General features: G+C 38.0%; 1 protein-coding gene across 2 annotated transcripts in view; it reads left to right on the top strand.

Annotated features, from left to right (window-relative positions):
- PKIA (cAMP-dependent protein kinase inhibitor alpha) overlaps nt 1-11,950 on the top strand; it is a 43,908-nt gene extending 31,958 nt beyond the window's left edge. For both annotated transcript variants that reach the window (XM_071421316.1, XM_071421317.1), the window contains exons 2-3: nt 4,336-4,513; nt 9,408-11,950. In XM_071421316.1, coding sequence (XP_071277417.1) covers nt 4,363-4,513; nt 9,408-9,487 — 231 coding nt within the window. In that variant the 5' untranslated portion in view covers nt 4,336-4,362 and the 3' untranslated portion in view covers nt 9,488-11,950. The remainder of the gene's footprint in view (nt 1-4,335; nt 4,514-9,407) is intronic.
- The last annotated feature ends 11,173 nt before the right edge of the window (nt 11,951-23,123 follow it).

The following is a 23,123-nucleotide window of genomic DNA, read 5'->3' on the forward strand; positions in this document are numbered from 1 at the left end:
CACTTCCCCAGACAGCCTGTTCCAAATCTGGCCACTCTTTCAGTGAAAAAAGTATTCCTAATGTCCAATCTAAACTGCCCCTGGTGCAACTTGATACCATTTCCTCTCATCCTGTCACTTGTTACTTGGGAGAAGAGACTGACCCCTGCCTGGCTACATCCTCCTTTCAGGCAGTTTAGAGTGATAAAATCTGCCCTGAGCCTTCTTTTCTCCAGGCTAAGCACCCCCAGCTCCCTCAGCCACTCCTCACAGGAGTGCTCCAGACTCAGCCCCAGCTCTGTTGCCCTTCTCTGGACACTCTCTAGACCTCAGTGTCCTTGCAGTGAGGGCCCCAGAGCTGAGCACAGGATTTGGGTGCAGCCTCTGTACCAGTGCTGAGTACAGGATGACAACCACTGCCCTGCTCCTGCTGGCCACAATGTTTCTGATACAGGCCAGGATGCCATTGGCCTTCTTGGCCACCTGGGCACTCTCTGGATCACGTTCAAGAGATACTGACCAGCATCTCCTGGTCCTTTTCCACTGAGCAGCTTTCCAGCCGCTTTTCCTCCAGCCTGTAGCATTCCATGGAGTTGTTCTGGTGCAAATTAAGGACCCAGCACTTGGCCTTGTTGAACCTGTGCTTGGCATCCTTCTTTTCTCCTTCTGCATTCCTTAGATACTTACTCTACCCCTTATGTTCAGTACAGAATATTCATTAACAATACAGGCATGTCTTGATAGACTGGCTAAAATCCAAGGTAACAACTCTACCATTCTCATCCTCTGTAATTTCTTAAGTAAATAATTTTCAGCACAACTTTTTGCGAGGAAGGAGTTGGGGGAAAGAGAAAAAATTCTAAGATACCCACATTTCTTGATGTTTATGAAATTGAGAATCTGAGGAAATAAAAGATGCTGTATGAAAATCCTCTGGGCTGTGATGCAAACTCTAACCCATATCAGGCATAGTGACTCTGTATGGGAGGGAAGGTAAAGCACAGCTGGGGGGGATTTCTGATGGGATCGTATCTTATGAGTTACTAAGGAATCCAATCTTCCAACAGCAGGTTTCATTAATCCTTATTCTCCTAGACCTTCTTTCTTCGGTTTGCTGGCTCAGTTGGCAGAAACAGTGAGGTTTGCAGCCCTCTTGTTTCAGTTTAATTTCACATAGCAGAGTACTGGTTTCGCAACTTTTTGAAAAATTTATATTCATAGAACTAGCAGGACTGTGACCACATCTTTAATGCAGGAGTACCTGTTAATGCCGTTATTTAGGAAATTCAAATTATATTTCACAGAGTTATTAGCAAATTCCACTCCTTCCACAGAGACTGAAGGGGGAAAAAAAGATTTTTTTGAAGTGAATGTTAATTCCTTAATGACTGGTTCAGTGAATAAGTACAAACTGCTGGGCACTGAGCCATTCATTGGAAGGGGAGCTCTTGGGTGATGTCAGTGTAGTTCCATATTTATGCAGTAATGTCTCAAGATAATGCCAATACAAAACAGAATGGTATTTGTTATTTCGGAGGAGACACAGACAGGAAAATTTGGAAGTGTCATAAATGTATGTTTGATAACATTATTTTTTGATCAGAATGTTGTTAGTAATCCCATATTGAGCATACAGAAAAGAACATTTAAAAAGTTCTCTACAAGCACATTTTTCCATGCCTTTATAGCTTGTTTTGTAGCTGAAACTAAATAATCTTGAGATTTCTCCTGATGTTCTCAATTTTTATGGAATGTTTCAAGAGCAGTATAATCTTACAGAATATTCTGTGGAGTGCAGTTTGTACATCCAGGGAATTTCTCATGGAGTACAACCTGGGTTATTTTGCAAGTCTTGCAGCCCTGCAGCTTGTTCCACCTCAGTCATGGTCTTCTCTAGTTATTCTGGGCCTGATGCACTCATATGCACCTTTCAAAGAAGAAAAGAAAACAACTCTGTGGTGGTTTTTTCTATGCTAAAATAAATTTAGTCTTCATGGGGATGATAGCTATGGTGACTTTGGACTGGTCCTACACTGATATGAAATCCAAGCTGTAATACTATTGATTGCTTTCATGGTTTCCACTTCCTTTTCTACAAGTCAGTTGCAATAAAAAGCATGCACAAATATAAGGGATTTCTGCTTAAAATCTTTTAGTCTCTGATTTTGGTGAATGCTATTCAGTGAATGGGTCAGATAAGTCTGAAAACTTGTGCTGTTTTCTGATAGAAACTGTCCTAATTGTTTCCCTTCACCTTTGCAAGTTACATGCTGCATTACTACATGGTTGATGTATTTGGCATTGCAGTGTCTGCAGCTTGGGCAAAGAACAAATGGTAGGCTTCTCACTTGCTTCAATATTCTTGCAGTGTTTCAATAAGAGGGCAGTTCAGAGGAAGAAATGCATGTGGTCTCATTCTCATGCAGGCTTATGTTATTAAACAGAGGCACTGCGCTATTTTATGTGTGTCAGGCAGGCTTTCAGTCAATGCTGACCTCTTTTCCCTCCCTAGGTGGTGGTGTTAGATTTTGTGGGTTGGTTTTTGTTTTGGTTGTTGATTTGTTGGAGTTTTTATTTCTTTGTTGGTTTGGTTTATTTTAAGCAGTTTCCTGTATCATAGTGGTTGATCTTAAGAGTAAAATTAGCCTGTCAGCCATTCAGTGTTTGGCATGGGACACCAAAGCTTGATAGCAGAGAACTTCTTTTCAAGTCAGTCAGTCTTGCAATGATACTTGATGTAGTTATATTTAGACTAAATAAAATATGGTGTAGAACTCTTTTCTTGGCTTCTCACACACATCATATATACACCCTCATACAGCTGACTGAATTTGGGGAGGTGAGGAATGGAATGAAGATGAGGAGTGAACAGGGTTTGTAAAGTTATTCAGAGGTGAGGGTGGAGAAGGATTGGCTGTTGTCTTTTTTGTATCTATTTTTAAAATAAAAAGTGTTTATAAAAAATGAGGGGTTTTTTTGTTTATTTGAAGAGAGAAAGCTGAACCTTTTGCTGCTGTTAATGTTTGTGATGACTTCAAGAGCTTCTTCAGTGTCCAGCACCTGCAGTAGGAACTGATTAAAAAGATTTATCAATTCTATGCCAATGTGAAGTTTTGGCTACTTTAGTAATAACAGCTAAAGCCTCTTGCTGTAGGCAGCTGTGAGTTGCTGCCGGCATGGCCATGTCCTCTGTCTGCAGTGTGCAGAACCAGAGAAATTCTGCTTAAAATGAAGGAGGCATACATCTGTGGGGGAGCTGCTTTGGTTGAGTAGTTCTGCAGTGTTTCTTCTCTTTAAAGTACTCCTCTAGCAGAAAGCTTCCCTGATTCCCCTATGACATGGAAACATAAAACATGAGGAAAGCATGGTTGCCTAGCATTTTGCAGAAAACCTAGACACGTACACATGAAACTACTGTAAAAGCAATGGGATCAGTGAGAGAAAGTGCTCCTCCCCATACTCTTTAACATTTTATATGCTAGGAAAATAAAATTCTACTAGCTTAGATCTGTAACATATATTGCGGCAGAGAGGCAATTCTTTCTCCTACCAAGATTGAAATAGCATATTGTATTTCCTGTATCTTCGTCAGGTCTTGCATTAATGCACATCATCACATTATTCCATAATGACACAAGAAATAATTGTTTTCTAATGAAAAGAAGTTCTGAGATTATACCTAGCTTACAGAGCACTGCTTTCAAACCTCTGCATTCTAGTTTAGCTATTCTGCTTGCTCTGGTAGCATGTCTCCCCTCATTTCAGGCCATTATGGTAATGTGCATGTACATCAGGGAAATTTCCACACCAAAATAAATTAGTTGAGCCTGAAGAGGTCTGTATACAATGCCAAAACTAATACTAACAGGAATGAAAATATACAAAACATAACAGTGTCTTGTGTATGAGCACAGGGTTCTGCACACAAAAGCATTATCAATTTGTACTTTCTTACTCGTTACACTCTGCTTTTTGTAGAAAAGAACTTTGTTCCACCCCCTGCCTACCTCCTACATCTCAGCTAATATTAAAAGCAGAGACAACTCTGTAAAGGAATTATGTTGCTGAGGTCATTGCTTTTATAAAGTACTCACTATCACTTTATGAAGCATGGAAAATGAAGTTGGTTAAAATACTGTTGAATACAGATGGCATAAAATACACATGCTGTTTTTGCTTTCTACTCTGTTTCTTCTCTAATTTCTCCAAATTTTGAGACTGGCTAATCAGTAAAAGAAGATGTGTCAATCTACTCTGTAATGGGAACTTCTAGTTCTATTCCTAAGCCATGAAGTCATCTGATTTTCTGGTGGTCTAAGTGGTGGTTTTTGTTTTTCTTTTCTTCCTGCCATCCAGGTACTGCTATGTGGATATTTGTTAGCAATGACTGATGTGGAATCTACATATGCAGACTTTATTGCTTCAGGAAGAACAGGTAGAAGAAATGCGTTACATGACATCCTTGTGTCCTCTCCGGGTGGGAACTCTAGTGAACTAGCCTTAAAGTTATCAGAGCTTGATATAAACAAAACAGGTGAGTATGTTCTGGGATTTTATTATATTTATTTAAAACTAAAATGAGAACTAGTACACAAAGCATGGTTTATGTGCCAACATTATTCCCTTGTTCCTCAGCAGAAGAAATTTATTTTTTTTCTAATCAACATGGGTTGCCTGCAATAAGAATCACTGACTTCATAAATGGAAAGGGTGACTATTTGCAAGTACAACACATCCTTGAATAAAGAAAAGTTGTTCTGCAGTGAGTGTCTAGTGGCAGGGTCCAAATCAGGATAAATTTTATGAAAATTAGAGTATAAGGAAAAAAATAAGGAAGTCTTTATTAAAACCCAAGTCTGCATAATATCCTTTTGTGCATCTCTCTGATTTGATGCCTGTAGGAGAAGCCATGTGTTTGCTGAAAGGTTGTTGTGAAATTAACTTTTTTTCAGCTGCCAAAGGTCAAAGCAATAGGAATGCATTGATGTTTGTTTTACCTGGATCTTTTTTTTTTAGTAAATTGTCTCTTTCACTTTTCTGCTGATACTTGTCCTTCTTTTAAGGTGACAAGCAGTAATGCAATCCTAAATCTTTAATATTACCAACATTTTTAAAAGGTTCTGCATATTCAGTTGAGAGGAGGGAGGGAGAGTGGACCTTACATGAAATAAAAATAGCAATATGACTGGGTATTTATTTTTATGTTAGATGAATAGCACCTAATGAATAGATCTTACAGATATTACCCTTTTTCAGATGTTAGGGAAGGCATGGTTTTACTTATTTTAATAATAGCAGAAGATAATAAATGCAGCAAAGAAGAAACTGTTGGTAAGCATTTGCCCTGTTTGTGCACATGGTTTTCTCAGAGATAAAGACAAGAGTTCTGAGAGGGAGTCTCTTCACAGGACAGTCACAGGTGGGCAGCATGGTGTTGAGGTGGCTGTAGTGCTGCTTTGAAGGAGGGCTTCTTGTTTTGGCTTCGGGACTAATGTGCATCCTAAGTCATTCCTTTTGCCAGTTTGGGACTTAGAGATTCTATATGCATGCAGTTCTAGCTGGGCAGGGCCTTTAGTTTATTTCTGTTTAAAAAATGCTTTATAAGTATGTGTGTAGGTGTGTCATTTTATTTTAGTGGGGACAGGTGTAAAATGTTGGAAAAATAAAAAGTAGGGGCCATTTGAATGGCATAATGCCAACGTTCAGTCTCAGATTTACACTTATCAAAATCTTCTTTGATCTTGTCCATTTAGAAAATAAAAACAGTCCCTATTTTTAAGTTAAACAGTGGAGTTCTTATAAGCCAGAAATGTGTTTTCAGGATCTCTTTAGTTTTTCTTGATGATCCCTTTTGAAGCCCAAGTAACTTAATCAATACAGAAAAACATACAGAGCTGTTAATAAAATTACCTTAGATAGTAGAAGCACAGAAACATCTGCATACTTCTTCAGAAGCTTATTCAATTTCCATTGGATAAAATGAAAACACATTTAAATTCTGTATTATTAGTACAACTAGGGCCAAGTAAAAGCCTCCAAAAATTACTGGAAAAAGGCATTGTCTTACCTAGCATTCATGTGAGTATTAGTGTATTATCACTTCATGTCATTCCAAATCAAGAGAGGCTAAAAAATATTTTGCATGTAAAATCCCAGTTCAGAATATATTAATGCTTGTAGGATGCATATGTGCATCACATCTGACAGGATTAAGAAGAAAACACATTTGGGGGCTATATCTTATTTCTTTCAAGGTGCATGTCAAACAATTTATGCTAAGTACAACTTAATTATATAAATATAGACATCAAGTTTCGATTCCTTCCTTTTATTCCTCTTACAGCTGCATGCATTTTCTTGCAAAACTGCAAGTGTGTTTTCTTTCAACTGCATGGAGTAATGGCAGAGTAGGATAATGCAGATGTTAAAGGAAAAAAAAGGTGGTTATAAAACATATGTAAATTAAACTACCCGAGCATATTTAGTACATTCACTTTGGAAAGCCTGCAGATAAGTTTCCTGTAAAAAAACAGAAGAGCTTTTAACAGCACTAGACTTGTTCAAAGACAATGTATTTTTCTGTTACTCAGTAGCTGATACCTGAGGTGAGTGTTGGTTAATCCCTTCATCAATGAGCCAATGACAGATAATCAAGAGTTTACTGCATAATTATGTATAATAAGCATAATTACTGTATGACACTCTCCCTTCAAAACAACTGTCCCAGTTTTCTTTGTCCATAGCAAGCTAACAACCTGTTATTATCTATGGAATAGATATATTTACCAAACACCAAAATACAGGTTCCAAGGTCTGTGTCAACACGTTTTATCTGAATTACGTAAAAGCAACACTATGTAGATAGCAAACTGGAAGAGAAATCATAAGATAGAAGCAAAAGGAAGATTTATAGCAGGGAAATCAGCAGGTAGAGCTCCAGCTGAACGCTCTCAAAGTAACCAGTACAATCCAAGAAACTTGATCTTGCAGGTTGTAGCTAAATGAAGTAGTGAAGTAAAAGTACAATGAGGAATGAGGACAAGTCTCTGCAGATCTAATCTCTAAACCAAACTACTGCTTTTCTAGGTGCTATAGAAAACAGATGCTTTTCTAGGTACTATAGAACACAGAAAGGGACATCTCCTTGTAAAAGTTGTAGTTGTCCAAGCATCTACAAATAATGAGGGTAATGAGGTGTTAAACACCTACATAACCCAAATGAAGAACTGGCTGTAGAAATTAGTGAGTGAAAGTAATTGATTTTAGTCCATGGTAGAAATGTTTTGGGTGTAAGCAGGAGGAATAGTGATAGACACTGTAGAGTCAATAATGTTACAGGAAGAAAATTGAGTTAAAAGCTGTACATTAGCAGGAATGGTAACTCTAGCCAGCTGACCTACTCACACAACTGTATTGTGGCTCAGGGTATTGTATTATTTAGTTTTGTTTCTTTTTTTAATACTGCCTGATGGTTTCAAAATGCTGTGTAAAAATTACTATCTTGCTCTTTAGAGTTTCTAGCCATCAGGTTTTAAAGGAAGAACAGCCATGTGCTTAGTAGTTTTGGAATTCTCAGAACTTAAAAGCAAATTTATCTCTGTAAATATATTTTAAAGCTTTTGGTAGGAGACTCTGCCAGTAGAAAGAAAAAGCTGGTACCAAGATAGTGTATTATAGATTAAATGGGTTTGATTAATGAGTTTTTTCAGCAAGTTGAGAAGAATCTTTAAAGAAGTGGTATATTAGAACCTTAGTGCTCTTTTCCTGGGACTCTGTGTTCTGTGTTTGACACTCAGGTAGTGAAATGTTTGGGCTTTTTGTCCAAGAGTGATTTTTCTTTTAAACACAAATGCCTTGCAAGAGTGTTTTTTGCTCTTCAGTTTTGGGACTTTTTCCCTATTCTTTTTGTTAATAAGATTTCCAGCAGGAAAGTTTGGCTTGCCCATGTAGTAGTAGTCAGAATAAATGGAGGGCAGAGAGGCAGAAAAGAAATTACCCCTTGAAATGACACTCATCACATCTTCTGCAGTATCAGAATAAATGTAGGAGGTTTTTAGAAAGTGTTTAGACAACTGGGGCAAAAGGGATTTCTGTCTAATAATAAATAATCACATGTAGATCCATCCTGATGGAATCCTTTCTAATTTGAGAGGTGAAAGTGAAGAAGAGTTTTCTGGGAAAGGGCCTTGTAAAACAATTGTGTATTTACTACTCAACCCATAATGTACAGAACAAACCTCACTGTTTAATAGGTAATCGACTTTCCATGCAACTTTTCATCAGGTTGAATGTAATAGTTCACAGTATCTTTTGTGGCATTTTCCTTTTTGTTTTTTTGGTTTTTGTGGCATTTTCCATTTGCTTTTTTGTGCATGCCTACTCAGTGCATGCACAAAACACAGCTGTCATGTCTAAGTTGTTTGCAATGCTCTTTGCAAGGCAAAGAACTTTTTTCCTCTACCAGTGTGCCCTTTCTTCTACACAGAAAAGAGAAGGCGTTTATGATGCTTATTTCTATAAACAGAAATAAATCTGCAGATGCAACATGTGATCTAAAATGAGGAAACAATAAATATCTGCAATGAGAACCCTGCCTTCATTCTAAAGATCTATAGATTAAAATTAAGAGGCACTGCTACATCTATCTAAACCTCCTTACAGCCTAGCCATGGAATTTTCTTCCCTTATCAAGCCGTTTCTGTACAAATTACTCTGAATCCTTTCAACATACAAGAGACATGTATGTCTTAACATTATTCCTTGTCATGTATCTATAGCTGATCAGTCCAGTGTTCAGGGACTTGTGTCTCACTTGCACTCACCTTCCTGTTGCCTGAACCTGTGAGGTTTTTGATTGTTATGTAAAATACAATACTTTGCATATAGATAGTAAGTGTATTTAACAATGCTTTTCTTGGCCTTCTTTAGACAGTGAGTTGCCTGTTCACTGTGCCTCTCTAGGATGTGAGCTGTTCCTCAGGTCTTTCTGTGGTTTGCAGTTTGAGCTGGACTGAGCACCATGGACATGATGCTGAAAACAGATGCACAGAACTAAAGCGGCTTTAACAAACTATTGTTTTTATTGAAGTTGCATCTCTTTGTAGCAAACTGTTCAGATTGGTGCAATAAGGTTTTTTCTCTTACACTGTTATAGCATCATAGTGAAGACATTTTCAAAAATACTCTACTGTTTTTGTTAAAGTCATTAATTTTTAGCTACCTTTGGTATTTATTTAGTGATACTTGTGATTGCAGCTAGGAATTTGCATCTCAAGAGACACTTTCTAAAAGTATAGCTATCTTAGTAGTAAAGAGTTTCATATTTCAGTTTTAATTTCTTTTTACTTTGTTTTTCAAGCTGATGGATGAACAATCAGGGTTCTCTTTATTTTAGGGTGGATTACTCATCCTTTTTTCCTGTCTTATAGAAGGAGAAGGAGATGCACAACGAAATCCAAGTGAGCAAACCGGGGAGGCCCAAGGGGAGGCAGCAAAGCAAGAAAGCTGACATCCGACTTTGACCGAGTGGAGCAGCTGCTGGATGTTTTCAGGCTACAAGAGTGTGCTGGAACAAATTTGTTTCCATGAGCAAGCTGGTAGAAAAGAAAGTGCATGTGTCTTCACTGCTGGAACCCACTCAACACAATGCTAAAAATCTGGGTACAAGCTGTGACAGAAGACAGAATTTTCTCTACCTCTGTCATTAGCAATGGTTGAACATGTATTGATTTTTTGGGATAGTGTCATCAGATGGATCCCTTCATAATGACTACTCGATGGGAACACTTTTAGAAAGTAGAGCAGGTAAATCTTGTAGCAAATGGCCTTTGAAGCATCAGAGGATCTAATTGTGTATCTTAAGCAAAGGCTTGTGTGATCCTCAGAGTTTAAAATTCTCTGGCCAAAGTGTTTGCCCATTATAAGAACTGTAAAGAAAGCACTGTTTTTAGAACTTTGCATCTGTTTTACAGCTCTGTTATTTACAATGGTTTTTGTATTGTACGACTTAGATGCTCCACACTGCCCCTTCTCAACTGCTTATGAAGAATATTTCTGTTACTGTGAATTTTTCTACCACACGTTTTGAAAGGGCTGGTTTTTTGCATAAGGTGGTGATGTGCACATGATAGATCTAAACATCAACTGCTAAATTGATTATGCCTAAACCTGAATGACTCAGCAACACTCGAATTTGTTACTAGATGAGCCTTCAAAACGATTTGTTAATGTGAATACTTGAGCGTGTGTTGTGTCCTTGGTACAGTTTTGCCACTCACCTGTAGTTAGTTGCATATCAGAGACTCAAATTGAATCTTTTATGTTATTCTTACCCATTTTTCTAATTTTGGTCCCAATTTCTTAATCTTTCTCTGAGATATTTTTTTAAAATGTTATTCCAAGTATTTTATTGTTACGGTAGTTTTAAGAATACATTTATAACCTTATATGGGTTAAAATTCAAACTAATTCCATGGTGCTAGAGGTTTTCCTGATTCACGTTGTAAAAGATAGGCCTTGTTTACACATGGGAAAATAACTGGCATAGGTTATCACCAATTATGTATTCTGAAAGGAGTTTTAGAATGCAGTATAGTCCAATGAGTGGGTCCTGGGCTGGATCCAGCCAGGGGTTGGATTTTTACTATTCCTTGCCTTTGCCTCAGTTGATCAGGCTGTTGGGTTTGCATAGCCAGTAGCCTGCTGCTGATGCGCCCAGAACAGCCATGTGCTAGAATCTGCTACAGTAGCCTTGTGGCTTGGAGTTGGAAAGGGAGGTGAGAGACTTGGCATCTAGCACCCAAAGACTAGATTTTTTCCCATTTCGTCTATTCCAAAATGGCAGTCCAAACTGGGCCTTCATCAAAATACCAGGATAGCTTGTCCATCCAGGACATCACTTAAAATATCTACAGATTAATGACCTGTTCTGCAGTAGCTATTGCTGATTGATTTGTTTTTCCCCCTTGTCCTGCCCCAATAGACAAGGCCATTCATGAGGCTGAATGCTGCAAAATGGGGCAGCCACACCTCTGTGTGACTAAGGTGAGTGAAGAGAGTGACTGATAGTAAACCATGGCAATCACACAAGCACCAATCACAAGGTCAGAAGATTTGTTTTCTTTTATTAATAGGAGGTGATGTCACTTTATATATAGTATATATATATTATATATATTTTTGTGTTGTTGGTTTCAAATGTTATGCACTTTTTAATGTTTGTAAACTTTTACTAATGAATAGTGTGATTGCTTCCTGAATATATTAATCATCAGTTAACAAAACATCTTTGTGGCCACAGATGTTTGTTTCTACCATATGTATCATAGTACTTGTCACCTGAAAATTTTTTGTGAGATATGTGGAGGGAAAAAACCCACTTCTGATCAGTATTATGAGATCATTTATTAGTGTTAATAAAAACAAGCCGGCCGTATGCTTGTGGCTCATGCGTGTAATATTAACTCTCACCTTCTGGTGTTTGGAAGCTGAATGCCTTGCTGTCTTATTAGCTGTCAAATGCCCTATCTTCTTGGTAAGAGAAGTAGTCCATTTGCTTTGGAAATACTGTTATCCTTAAACAATTCTTAGTCATTTGTTTCACTTGGTATTCCTTTCAAACATAACACATTATTATTGACCTTTTTTTTCATCTTCCCTCCCCCTTTCGATCTTGCATCAAGTCTTCAAGCTGAACTGGTTGCCCTTTGTCATGGACTAGTTACTGTCAATCTAGCACAATTGCCAGAAGGAAATAGGATTCTAGAGGGTTTTTTATAGTGTTACGTTATTGATGATCCATGAAACATCATCAGTAAAATGTTGCAGAAAAAGCAATAGTGAAATAAGTATTTACAGTATATTAAAGTGATGGTTTTCCTTATTTTCCTTCACTGCTTTTCTTTATTTCGGTATATTTTCCTTCTTAATTCTTTTGTGTTGTTAAATAAAATTAATTTCAGCCTTTCCTCTCTATTTTGTACCTGTTTCTTCTGTTTCTCCTCTTTATTTTTCTTGTTTTTAAACTAATTATGGTGTCTTTTGCAGTTTTTGAAACCAATCTCTTTGTGATGGAAAACAGCGTTAATTTTAGTGGAGTAAAAGGCTATTTATGTTCCTCTTCCCCCAAAAGTGTATGAGTGCTTGATTTATCACTTGAACTGTGCTTGCTGTCTTAATTTTGGATATTTCTGTAGCATCTACAAGCAGGCCTCACTTAATGTAAATGTGGTTAGTCTGTGCCAAGTCACAGCACTGTAACTTGAGTGTTATTATTGTTACCAAAGCAATTACAGAGGAGCTACTTTAAATATATTCACACCTTTACTTCTGTGTAATCGCATCATATAACAGGGACACTGATTGCAAAACCAGACTTTGACTGGGTTATTTTTGCTTCTGTTAGTTATCTTTTTCAGTTCACCTGACACTCTGGCTTCTATCCCAGTATCTTCTTTCTATTTACTGGTGTTCATGATAGTTAAATGTCTGTTTAATCCATGCTTACCTTAGAAAGATCTTCCCAAAAAGCTATATAGACACAACAAAGTTAGGTCTGGAATATCAGTGTAATAGAACACTCTTTATCCTTAAAAGGTTTGGCTTTGCTTGGATGGTGGTGGGTTTGTTGTTTAGGGGTTTTTTTACAGTCTCTTTAGACAGATGTTTTCAGTGCTTTGGTCACTCTGAAGGTCCATCTCTGAAAAAGTCTCTGCATTCACATTCTTTTTTCCATAATGAAGTCTATGGCCATATTCATTGCACTTTCAGGGTTCAGTTCCCTGTCCACTTCAAACAAGCAGAACTTTTAGCACCATAATTGGACAGAGATACTGCCATTTCTCTCTTCAGCTTATTTCCATTAATGTTGGCCATGTGCTTCAAAAAGCATGTGTTAAAAGACAGCAGAAAGCACACACATTTGTTACTTCATCAAACCATCATTTTAGAGCCAAAAATTCACCATGACCTTTGATAACACAATTACTGCATGGGAAAAAATGTCAGTGTACTTGATCCTCATCTGTGTAATTTTTCTTGCATTTTTTTCCAAAATTTTGAAATGGAAAAAGGTTTATCCTCATAGGAGTGCAAATGGATAATTAATTATCTGGTGCCTAGGAGGAGCAACTACCAAGGGGTTAAGATGGAAATTCTACAGTATGAATGCCTTTCTCAGCTAAATTGGAGAATTTCAGGTGTTCTTAATGTTTTAATTTTATGTTTCAGAAACATCACTGAATTTTGTTCAGAGAAAAGTCTGAGAGCTGCTGTTGAGACTGAGCACAGTGTAGTAACCTCAGATTTGACAGTTTGCCTTACCTCAGCAGTGTTCCTGTGTTGCATGCTGTATTTTTGCTGACTTGTTACTTTGTTTTGCTCTGCATCTCTTTCTGGCTGGTTTGTTTTTGTTTTTTCATGGTTCCCTAGTGTAAAATAATACCCTAGAAATACACGGACTGCTGTATTATTGTATATTGACTGACTAAAGTCTTGTAGAGGAAAGACTGTTTCACTTAATCTTTTTGGTCAATGCACAGAGTGGGATTTGTTTCAAAGTTCTTTTCAGGAGAGAGGCAAGACAGCCAGGAAGGAAGTTTGAATTCAAGAAGACAGGCCAGCAATATAAGGAGGATATCTTTTCTTAATAGCAAGGCAGGTGGGCCCAGTGCACAAAATAGCTTCCTCCATCATACGATGAACAGTTAGGATGTGTTTATAATAGCTAAAAAGAAGACAAATTCTTCCAACTTTAGGTGATATTTTGATTTCAGAACCAACTACAGTTCTCAACAGTAATCTAGAACAGAAGCATCCATAAATCTGAGGCACATACCCTTGAGACCAATCCTAGTATCACCAGGTTCTAATGAAATCAAAGATGTCTCTTGTTCTCTAACATAGAACACAGAATGCTCTTAAAAAGCAGAAACATTTAACAGATAATAAAATTATAAGAATAAAGGTAGTGGCAGGAATATTCTCACTGTTCTCTACATGTTCAGGCTGAACTTATTTTTTCCTGCGAGAGAGTAGGAACAGAAGGACAGAAATTATCAATGTGGATGAGTGTTAGCTCACTATCTAATTGTGAGTATGAGCAAGTTTTAAAGCAGAGAGTAAAGCTAAACAAAAGTATAGTGCACTCATGCTTACAAAAATCATCCCCATCTTCTGAAAGCCGCAGGACTTCACGTTCTGTCCTTTTACATTGATTTTTACATTATGGCTTAGGAGCTGCTGATGTTTCAGAATGGAGGACAGGACAGACTTGTCAACACATGATGTGTTTGTATAAATGATCTCTTGGTATTTTCAGGCAACACATGCTTCAGTACCCTGAAACAAAATGTTCATAGAAAGACCAGTGCTACTGATGACTTGCTTATGAGTTCTTAAGGTAAGTTTTTAGTAAATTAGCCATCAGTATACACTTTAAATCCTGTTTGCTGTTAGGAAATTCTCTGGTGTTGATCCATGAGTGTAGTGTGTTAGCAAATAGTTTTACAAAGTTCAACTGAGGCAGGTGATCTTGAGGGCTCCCAAAATTTCTGAGACAAAAACATTCATAAAAAATTCATACCACCTTCTTTCAATAGCAAAGACAGATGATAAGTGTTTTGTATTTGCTAAATGATAAACCTATTTTATCAGTGGTTAATCAGTTAATGCTTAGATTTAGTTTTGTGAAAAAAAATTATTGAACCTGAAAAATTAATCAGGTTTTTGTATACAAAAGGATAAGAGATGAATTTTTTAAAAAGGTAGCTTGGCAGCAATTTACAGGAAATAGTGATGTATCACCCAGAAGAAGTATGGGAGATCCTTGTGGAGAGATTAAATTTTGAGAAGCTCTGCATGTAAGTTGATCTATTCTACATCTGGTTTGTTGTATTAGCATGTAAATTATGTGTCATTGTGTTCATCAAACATGGGTATTGCAAACAGATACACAAGACAGTTTTATTAAGTATGAGCCCAGAAAAACAGGCTTCCAAGGTTGCAAAGAAAACAGGATATTTTTAACCACACAGCATGCTAATAGCTCAGTTTCATTACTCATATGTTTTTATTTGCAGATTCTTCTTTTCAATAAAAAAAGAGCAACATGATTGTGCAAAGAAACTCAGCATCAGAATGTGCACATCAGAAAAACCATGCATTTTTCTTAGTAGAATTCAGTTGTTATTAGGGTCCTCAAATGGCAAGTATCTAGCCAATGTGTATTAGACATGTTTTTGATATAGGAAGCTTATCATTAAGTCTCAGTGAAATTTCACTGTGTTTCCCACGTTATGTTCTCACTTGTAACTCACTTGTAACAGTAACTCACTTGCCTGTAAAATGTCTTCTGTTACCCACATTCTTTCCAGTTCAGTGAGCAGCTGACTATTGATGCAGGAACACATGTACTGTAATGATAGGTATCTGCTGCTTTAATATTTCTCTCTAGCAATAGAACAGAACATAGATGGGACCTTGGGGTCAGGATCTACTTTAAAAAGTCCTGGGAGTGCCATCACTTGTGGGAATTCAATAACTGGCCCTGGAAGAGGCTATGCTAGGTTTTTGGTGGAAAATTATAGTTACAGATGAATATAAAACATCAACATTATGCAAAAATTTGGGGAGAGAGGGGGGCTTGAAACTTGGGGTGTTACACAGGTAGCCTGAAAACCATATTCTCACAGAAACATAGCTACTGAATTAGATCTGGCAAACTTAAAAAGCTTTTACCATTTTAAGAAGTTTTGCCATAACCCATACAACACACCATTGTATTTGGAAATTGTTTTCATGCTATTTCTTCTCAACAAGGATTGTGTGCACTTTATCAAAATAAATAGGTTGGAAGATGCAGTAAAAAGTAGAAAAACTCAATCTGACTGTACAGCCATGAAAAAAGTGTCATTCCTGCACACAGCCCTCCCTCAGACACAGGATCTGCAGGTAATGCTTGTGACTGTTGCAGTACACTGTACTTTAGGTTGGTTGGAACAGGATTTTCAAGACACCCTGTGGAGTACAACAGAATCATACTTTCTATCACCAGGCATATTTTATCAAGTAATTTTTCCTCCCAAACTGATGTTCAGATGAAAACAGATTTACTATTCACTCTGATGTATAATTCTGAATATCCATGTGGTAATAAAAATTGCTCTCCTTTAGGCTGAAATGTAATAGAATTTCTTATAGTTATTTGTGATTTTCTATGGATCTGTATATATTTTATTCCTGTATTTGCACTGAAACTACACTATATACTTTCCAATTAAACACCACAGACCAAATGTGAATATACAACATAAAAATACTGTGAGATATTTAGCTTTTTGAAGTATACACTCCAGTCTTCCTGGAAATTATACACAAGTACAAATAGGGCACAACTGAAGTGTTTCAGTAAAAATCTTTGTTTTCACAGCCTCATTTTTGATCCTGCAATGCAGTCAAAATGTAGACTGTGTAACATCTGATTATAGTCATCATTTCCCTAGCAACAGACTGATATCCTCACTCAATACATTATACAGTATATTTCAGAGAACAGGGCATGCCAGAAGGGAAGAAGATGGATGACTCAACAGGTCTTTTTCATCTGTAATTCTCTCATCCGTGGAAAGAATGAAGAACTCTCTGGACACAAACACAACATCCTCATTTGTTTGGAAATGCAAACAGCAACAGTGTATAATAAGATTAATAATAATGATTCTGTAGAAACTGCTATTATTATGGCATTATTATGGAGCTCTCCCCACAAAAATAAAAAAAGGCAAGCACCCCGAAAAGTAACCAAAAAATGGCACACGGACACCTCCTGGTGGCACTGGGGTGTATTTTTACATAGAAGGATTCAAAATTAAAACAACCCATAGAAACAAAGGTCCAAACAGCCACGATGGCTCTAGGGTGATTAAGGGATTGAGAAAAAGCATTGAAAATCATGAGAACAGAGTATTGTAAATATATCTTTTACATGATTGAATTATGGCCTTGCCTTTTGTACTTAATCTCTTAAAATACATTATTTTTCAGAACTTCCCCAGGCACTGCACCCGTTCCCCATAAATAAGATTTCCATAACTACTGGAAATAAACCAGGGGTTTTAAAGTAGGCCTTCCAACTGGTTTCAGTAGATGAACTGAAATCAGAAATGCATTATTGGCTGGTCTTCATGCAAACTCTGATAGCTCTGAGGACAACCAAAAGAATTCCAGCCTGTGTTCACCAGTCTGGCAGCACAGACAATATACTGTACATTCCTGGTAACATTTACTATCAGGAAGTTAACAATCTGAGTATATCAAATATGCTATAAACTTAAATAGTCATCATAGCAAAACCAAAGAATAATCATCTGAAAATTATGGAAAGTTTGTGCTTACTAGAATTCCCCCCCAAAAAAACCTCAGAATATAACACAAAAAAAGGACCCAAACAAGCAAACAAAAAACCCTCAGAAATGTCATCAAGTCAAATTAATAAGAAGGGAAATTCCAAAGTATTACAGAGTGTTTATGATAGACCTCTCTTTCCTTGTGCTATTCCCATGATCCAGGCCAAACAACTAGGTTTTAAAAAGACAAATAATAAAGGAATTTTTTGGCTATTACCATAAGTAACCCAAGATGTTTCAAAGAGAAAGGAAGAACAGAAGAGGGCTCTGGTGAGTAAACCTGTTTTCTACCTTCTTTCCTAATGTCTGAAAGGTGATGTAGTGCAGCAGCAGGTTCAATTTTATATCAACAATTTTTTTCTCTTTTCACTGTCTGGAATATGTTCCTTCTCCACCAAGTCTTGTGACCAATCATTTAGGATTATGAAACTGTTCTGCATAAGACAAAGCCACAGAGAAATTTCATTCCCTTAAAGTAGCCTATTTGTGCTTTCACAAATACAGAATCCACAGAATATTGTAATACCAATTATGACAGGGATGGTAAGTTGTTTTGCAATGGTACTTCCAAACAGAATCATAGAATGGTTTGAGCTAGAAGGTACCTTAAAAGTCATCCAACCCCCCTCCCATGGGCATGGACACCTTCCACTAGACCAGGTTTCTCAGAGCCCATCCTTGAATATTCCCAGGGAGGAAGCATCCACAACTGGCTTGGGCAACCAGTTCCAGCACCTTGCCACCCTCATAGTAATGAATTTCTTCAATATGTAGCAAAAGTGTTGTCCTTGTATCACTCTAAAACCACAAACTGCTCTTTCAGCAAACACAGTTCTACTGCATGCACAGCTTTCTTCCAGGGAAATGAAGGCAACCTGAATGTACATAGCCAACTACCTGTGAATCATATAAGTTGTAAATTCTGTTGCTTTTGTTTGGGAACATATTCTTCCCTAAAACTTCCTGGTTTTTCAGAGCTGAAAATTACAGACCTGTCTGATGAAAGCTATTTACTTTCCATATATGTATATGTGTGTTTGTGTAACTATTCAAGGATTGGAGAATCAGGCAGACATTCCATACCCTCGGGCCCATGGTGTGTCTTGGGGATGGTGCTATGTAGGGCCAGGAGCTGAATTTTATGGTCCTTCAGAGTGCCTTCCAACTCATCTTTTTCAAGGATTCTGTGACTCTTTGTCAAAGAAAAACAAGTTCACATATGAAATATTGTAGAAAAAATCCACATCCTTACCAAATAGCATTCTTCTACCAAATTTTGGCCACAAAATATCTGACATTAATGTAAATGTCAGCACCTTGTACTGTGCTGTCCTGAAGACACTTTTCTCAAAAGACAAAGTCCCTTATTTATTCTACCATGGTAGTTTAGCAAACCCTGGCCCTAATTACAGTAGTTCTGCAAAACTTGCATGCAGATCTATCAAGATAATATTTTAATTGCTGTTTGACCTGCAGGAGACCTGCTTCCATGTCAGCAACACTCAAGGCCAGTCAACATCTTCCCAAGACCTCACAGCCTCTTTATAGTCCCTCCTTACTGTCTTCCATTAGATATTTAGGGGCTGCTCTCTGAAGCTTTACTCTGTTTCTCTAAAATTCAATGACTGCTATTCATGTGTTGTGAGGCCAAAAAATATTTAGAGATTACTACTTTCCATCTGGTGTATTAAAAGTATTTTTTTTTCTCTGCTGGTTTTTCTTTTTGTTTAGGACATATAAAAGTATTCAGTAAATATTCCAGATCCTGAAAATTTTCACAGTAATAGTGAATGTAAAGAACCAAGCAGTTTATTTCAAGCTACAAAAAAAAGCAAGCAACTGCTTTGAGTTTTGTTTCACAGTACATGCACAGTAATTACTAGACAGTGCTCAGCACTTTCTGCAAAAATAACACTTTTTAAAAAATGTGGATCTGATTTATACAGGTTATAGAGAAATCTCATAAAAACTATCTTCACTAAAGATAACAAATTTGGAGAAGTATAAAACTCATGGAGATATACTCTGACCAGAAGCAGATTCAGCTGGTTAAGTTTTGGTGTTCAAGTTTTAATCACAAGGAGAATTAATGGGGTATTTGTTGCCCTGAAGTTTCACCAAATACATTGCCCCAGTGTGAACCCAGAAATTCCTATCCCTCATCCAACCAATTGTACTGGTTTGGGCTGAGAGAGAGTTTAGAGAGAGAGAAGCTTCTCCAGGGGATGATTAAGGAGCACAATCTAGTTTAGGTTCTTTGAATTGCACCCTATAAAAAGTGTTTGGTGGGACTTCCTGTTTAGTTACATGGACAATTCCCTTCAGTGGGAAAATATTTCAGCACAAATATTTCTTTATACCTACACAATGAAGAATCAGGACTCACAAACTTGTCTTTTCACCTTGACTTTCTATTAATTTTTCCCTTTCTCATGAAATGAGATAGCAAAGGCTCATATCACAAGTGAACAAGTATTTCAAACTGTGGTGGTTTGACAGGAAATGTGTTTTTTGGGATGCTGTGGTTTTGGCCAATGGATATTCAGACTTTAATATTGGCATTTAACCTGGCCATTGGGACAGGGACACGCCTCTGAGAACACGGGGTTAAAAGCAGAGCTCTCCCCTGGGAGGGCCCTCTTGGGTTTCCGGCGGGAAAGAGTTCGGGTCTGTGCCCCGGCCCAGCTGCTGGCTGGGCAGGGGGAGGGGAAAGCCATGTGGCCGAGAGAGGTAGGCCTGAGCCCGGGGGTGGAAGGGTGGAAGAGAGAAAGAGAGAGAGACACCGGGAGCCATCAGGCAGCCCCCCCTGGGAGACACAGAGAGAGAGAGAGAGAGAGAGAAGGTGCCTGGGACTGTAACCTTGAAGCTTGATAAACATGGGCCTGTGCCGGCAGCACGGCTGGGACGGAGAAGAAGGGGGGGTGCAGCCGGCCGCTTGTAGGAGCTTTTAACCCCTTTTCGGAGAATGAGAACTTTACAGATCATTGACCTCTCCTAGAAGATAGAGTGGAAGATGAGGAAGGAATGTGCAAGTGTGAGAGAGGTCTGGGCAAGTGAGAAGTAGTGGAAGAATAGAGAAGAATCCTAGTGGGAAGAGATGATGGAGTGGCGTTTGCTGGACTCTTTTTGTACAGGCATGGACAGAACCATGTTCCTTGTGACACTGAGACTGCATCCAGGGGGAGGCAATGGCCACAGAACCAAGAGGGTTCAGTGTTGGTGCCCCTCGGCCCCAGGGGGTGAAAAAATATGGGGGGGACAGGTGTCCCAAAGGAGAGATTGTGGGTACAGGTGTCCCAAAGGAGAGACTGTGCCTTTTTGGATTGGGACAGAGCATCCTTAAAAAGACAACCCTAGAAGCAGTTCTGGTCCGTGTTCAGTGGTGAGAGCACTGGACATGAAAAGGAAGAAGTCACCACGGCAGATGTACTCCGGGCGGTGCCACGAGTGACACAGAAACACACGAGGCTTCGACTGTGTTTCCAGGGGAAGCCCATGGCACAAGAAGGACTCCTCTCCTCTTGATGAACTGAGGATTGATTGTCTAAAAGGTGCTGTTGGACCGAGAGTTGGTGATTTGAGGAACAAATGTATTGTGTTGGAAATTTGGTGGGGGGAGGAGGAAATGCATTTGTGAGGTTTTCATTTTCCCTGTGTGTGTGTTCCTTTTTATCTGTAGTTGTAGAGTAGTTAATAAAGTTCTGGTTCTTTTTTCCCTAAGTAGGAGCCTGCTTTGCTTATTCCTGGTCACATCTCACAGCAGAAACCAGGGAGAAGGTATCTTCATGGGGGCACTGGCATTGTGCCAGTGTTAAACCATGACACAAACATATGTACCAGTTTCACTATAGTCATTATGTTTTATGAACTACATTAACTGGGTGAATGGAGTTTTGCAGATTTAGACACAAGATGATTCACAGCAAGGTTGCAGTTCCTAAACATAATGATCAACTGCTCAACATATGACAATCTACCGACCTGAAAAAACCCAATTTGACCTGGCAATCAAAGCAGTACTTCAAAAGACACTAATTAGACCAGCTGTGCAAGGTTCTAAAGAAAGGACATCAATAACCCCAGCAACAGGCATCTGGAGTTTGTTCACTTTAGCAACTGCATTGCACATAAAATACACGACTGAGCTGGCAATTAAGTGTCTCCAGTGGTAACAGCTGCAAGTCCCTGCTTTTCACAGAGTCTCAGAATGGGTCAGGTTGGAAGGGACCACAGTGGATCATCTGGTCCAGATTCCCTGCTCAAGCAGGGTCATTCTAGAGCACCTTCAGTGCTATTTTATGTGAAATCTTGAAAGCATCTTCCTTTGTGAAAAAGCTGTGGATTGAGTTGTACCAGTTATTTTAGTGTAAAGGGACAGGATGATACTGTATTTCATATAATCTTATTTCTTTGCACTTACGTATAGAAGAAGGTAGAAGATAGAAGATATATGTCAACTTGGAAGGTATTTCCATCTGTACTGTGTTCTTTCCATTTTAATGCTGCAAAGTGAATGTAGCAGAACTAGCATAACAAATTAAACCAGTAGTAATATCAGAAATTGAATATATTTAATAGAATTCAATACAATTAAATATAATCTAAAACTTTTTTTCCTATTTATGTTTCTGTGGGGGGATGGAATGTAAGAGAATAGAGATAGTGCAGAAGGTAACCTCACCCCTGAGGCGTTGCAGCTGTACTAATCACCAAAGATTAGGAACAGGCCTGCCCTTAACAGGCCACAGCTGTGTCCAGTGAGGATGAGTGCTATGAAAGAGTGGGTTAGCAGGGTGAGGAGGGAGATGGGGTTTGTTGGCTGTGCTGTGAAGGAGTTTGACTCAGTGCTGTGAGGAGCTGCCCATGAGAAATCACCAAGAAGGTGTGGAACTTCTGCAATAAGATGACAATGTGTTTCATAAATATTAATAAATTTATTTCCTTTTTTACTATTTCTGTACCATATTCTGACATTTCTCTCTCCACTTTCTGAAGACATTGCTTGTTTAAGCCTGAGACATCTACTTTTAATGCTTTAAAAATTAGCCCATTTGGCTTGTTTAAGTCAAATATAAAATATAAAAACATTGTTATATAGGAAATTGCAGTTTCAGAGAAGCATGTGCACTCTGTAGCTAACAGCTTCAAGGTGATTCTGCTCTTTTGCCTACAGCACAGGGAACACTTAGGAAGGGTTTCAGAGGGATGAGGCTTTGTTTCATAATGTGGGGGCACACTGACTAAGAAAATCAATCTCTTCCACCACTCAGCCAGGAGCAATAGGTTTTTTGCCCACTTAACACGTGAATGAGTTCAGAATAGTGAAAGGTGCCCCTTCTTAATACTTGCTTCTTGAACCATGCTGTGCATCAATAAAATATCTATATTTATCTTTAGACATATATATCTTTATTTATATCTATATCTCCATCTAATCATATGGATTAGATATAGCCATAGAGATATACTAGCCACCTGTATACAGATATAAGCATATAGATATATAGGGATATTATATGTTTATATTATATTTCTCTGTAGTCTATAATCTGAGTACAATTCCCCAACCAGAGAAATTGCTCAGCTCACCAACCATAATCACATGGCAATTCAGTTATTATTTATTTCAGTTTCATACACAGGAAAAGCAGAACATTTTTTTCTCGAGCATTATAATACCTAACAAGTCCAGGTAGGATGAGATTATTTTTTTCTTAGTTCAAATGTCTTTGTTAGTTTTTA

The sequence above is a fragment of the Agelaius tricolor genome, unplaced genomic scaffold, assembly GCF_023055355.1.
Source record: "Agelaius tricolor isolate 1412-34295 unplaced genomic scaffold, bAgeTri1.0.p SCAF_2, whole genome shotgun sequence".
Classification (NCBI taxonomy): domain Eukaryota; kingdom Metazoa; phylum Chordata; class Aves; order Passeriformes; family Icteridae; genus Agelaius; species Agelaius tricolor.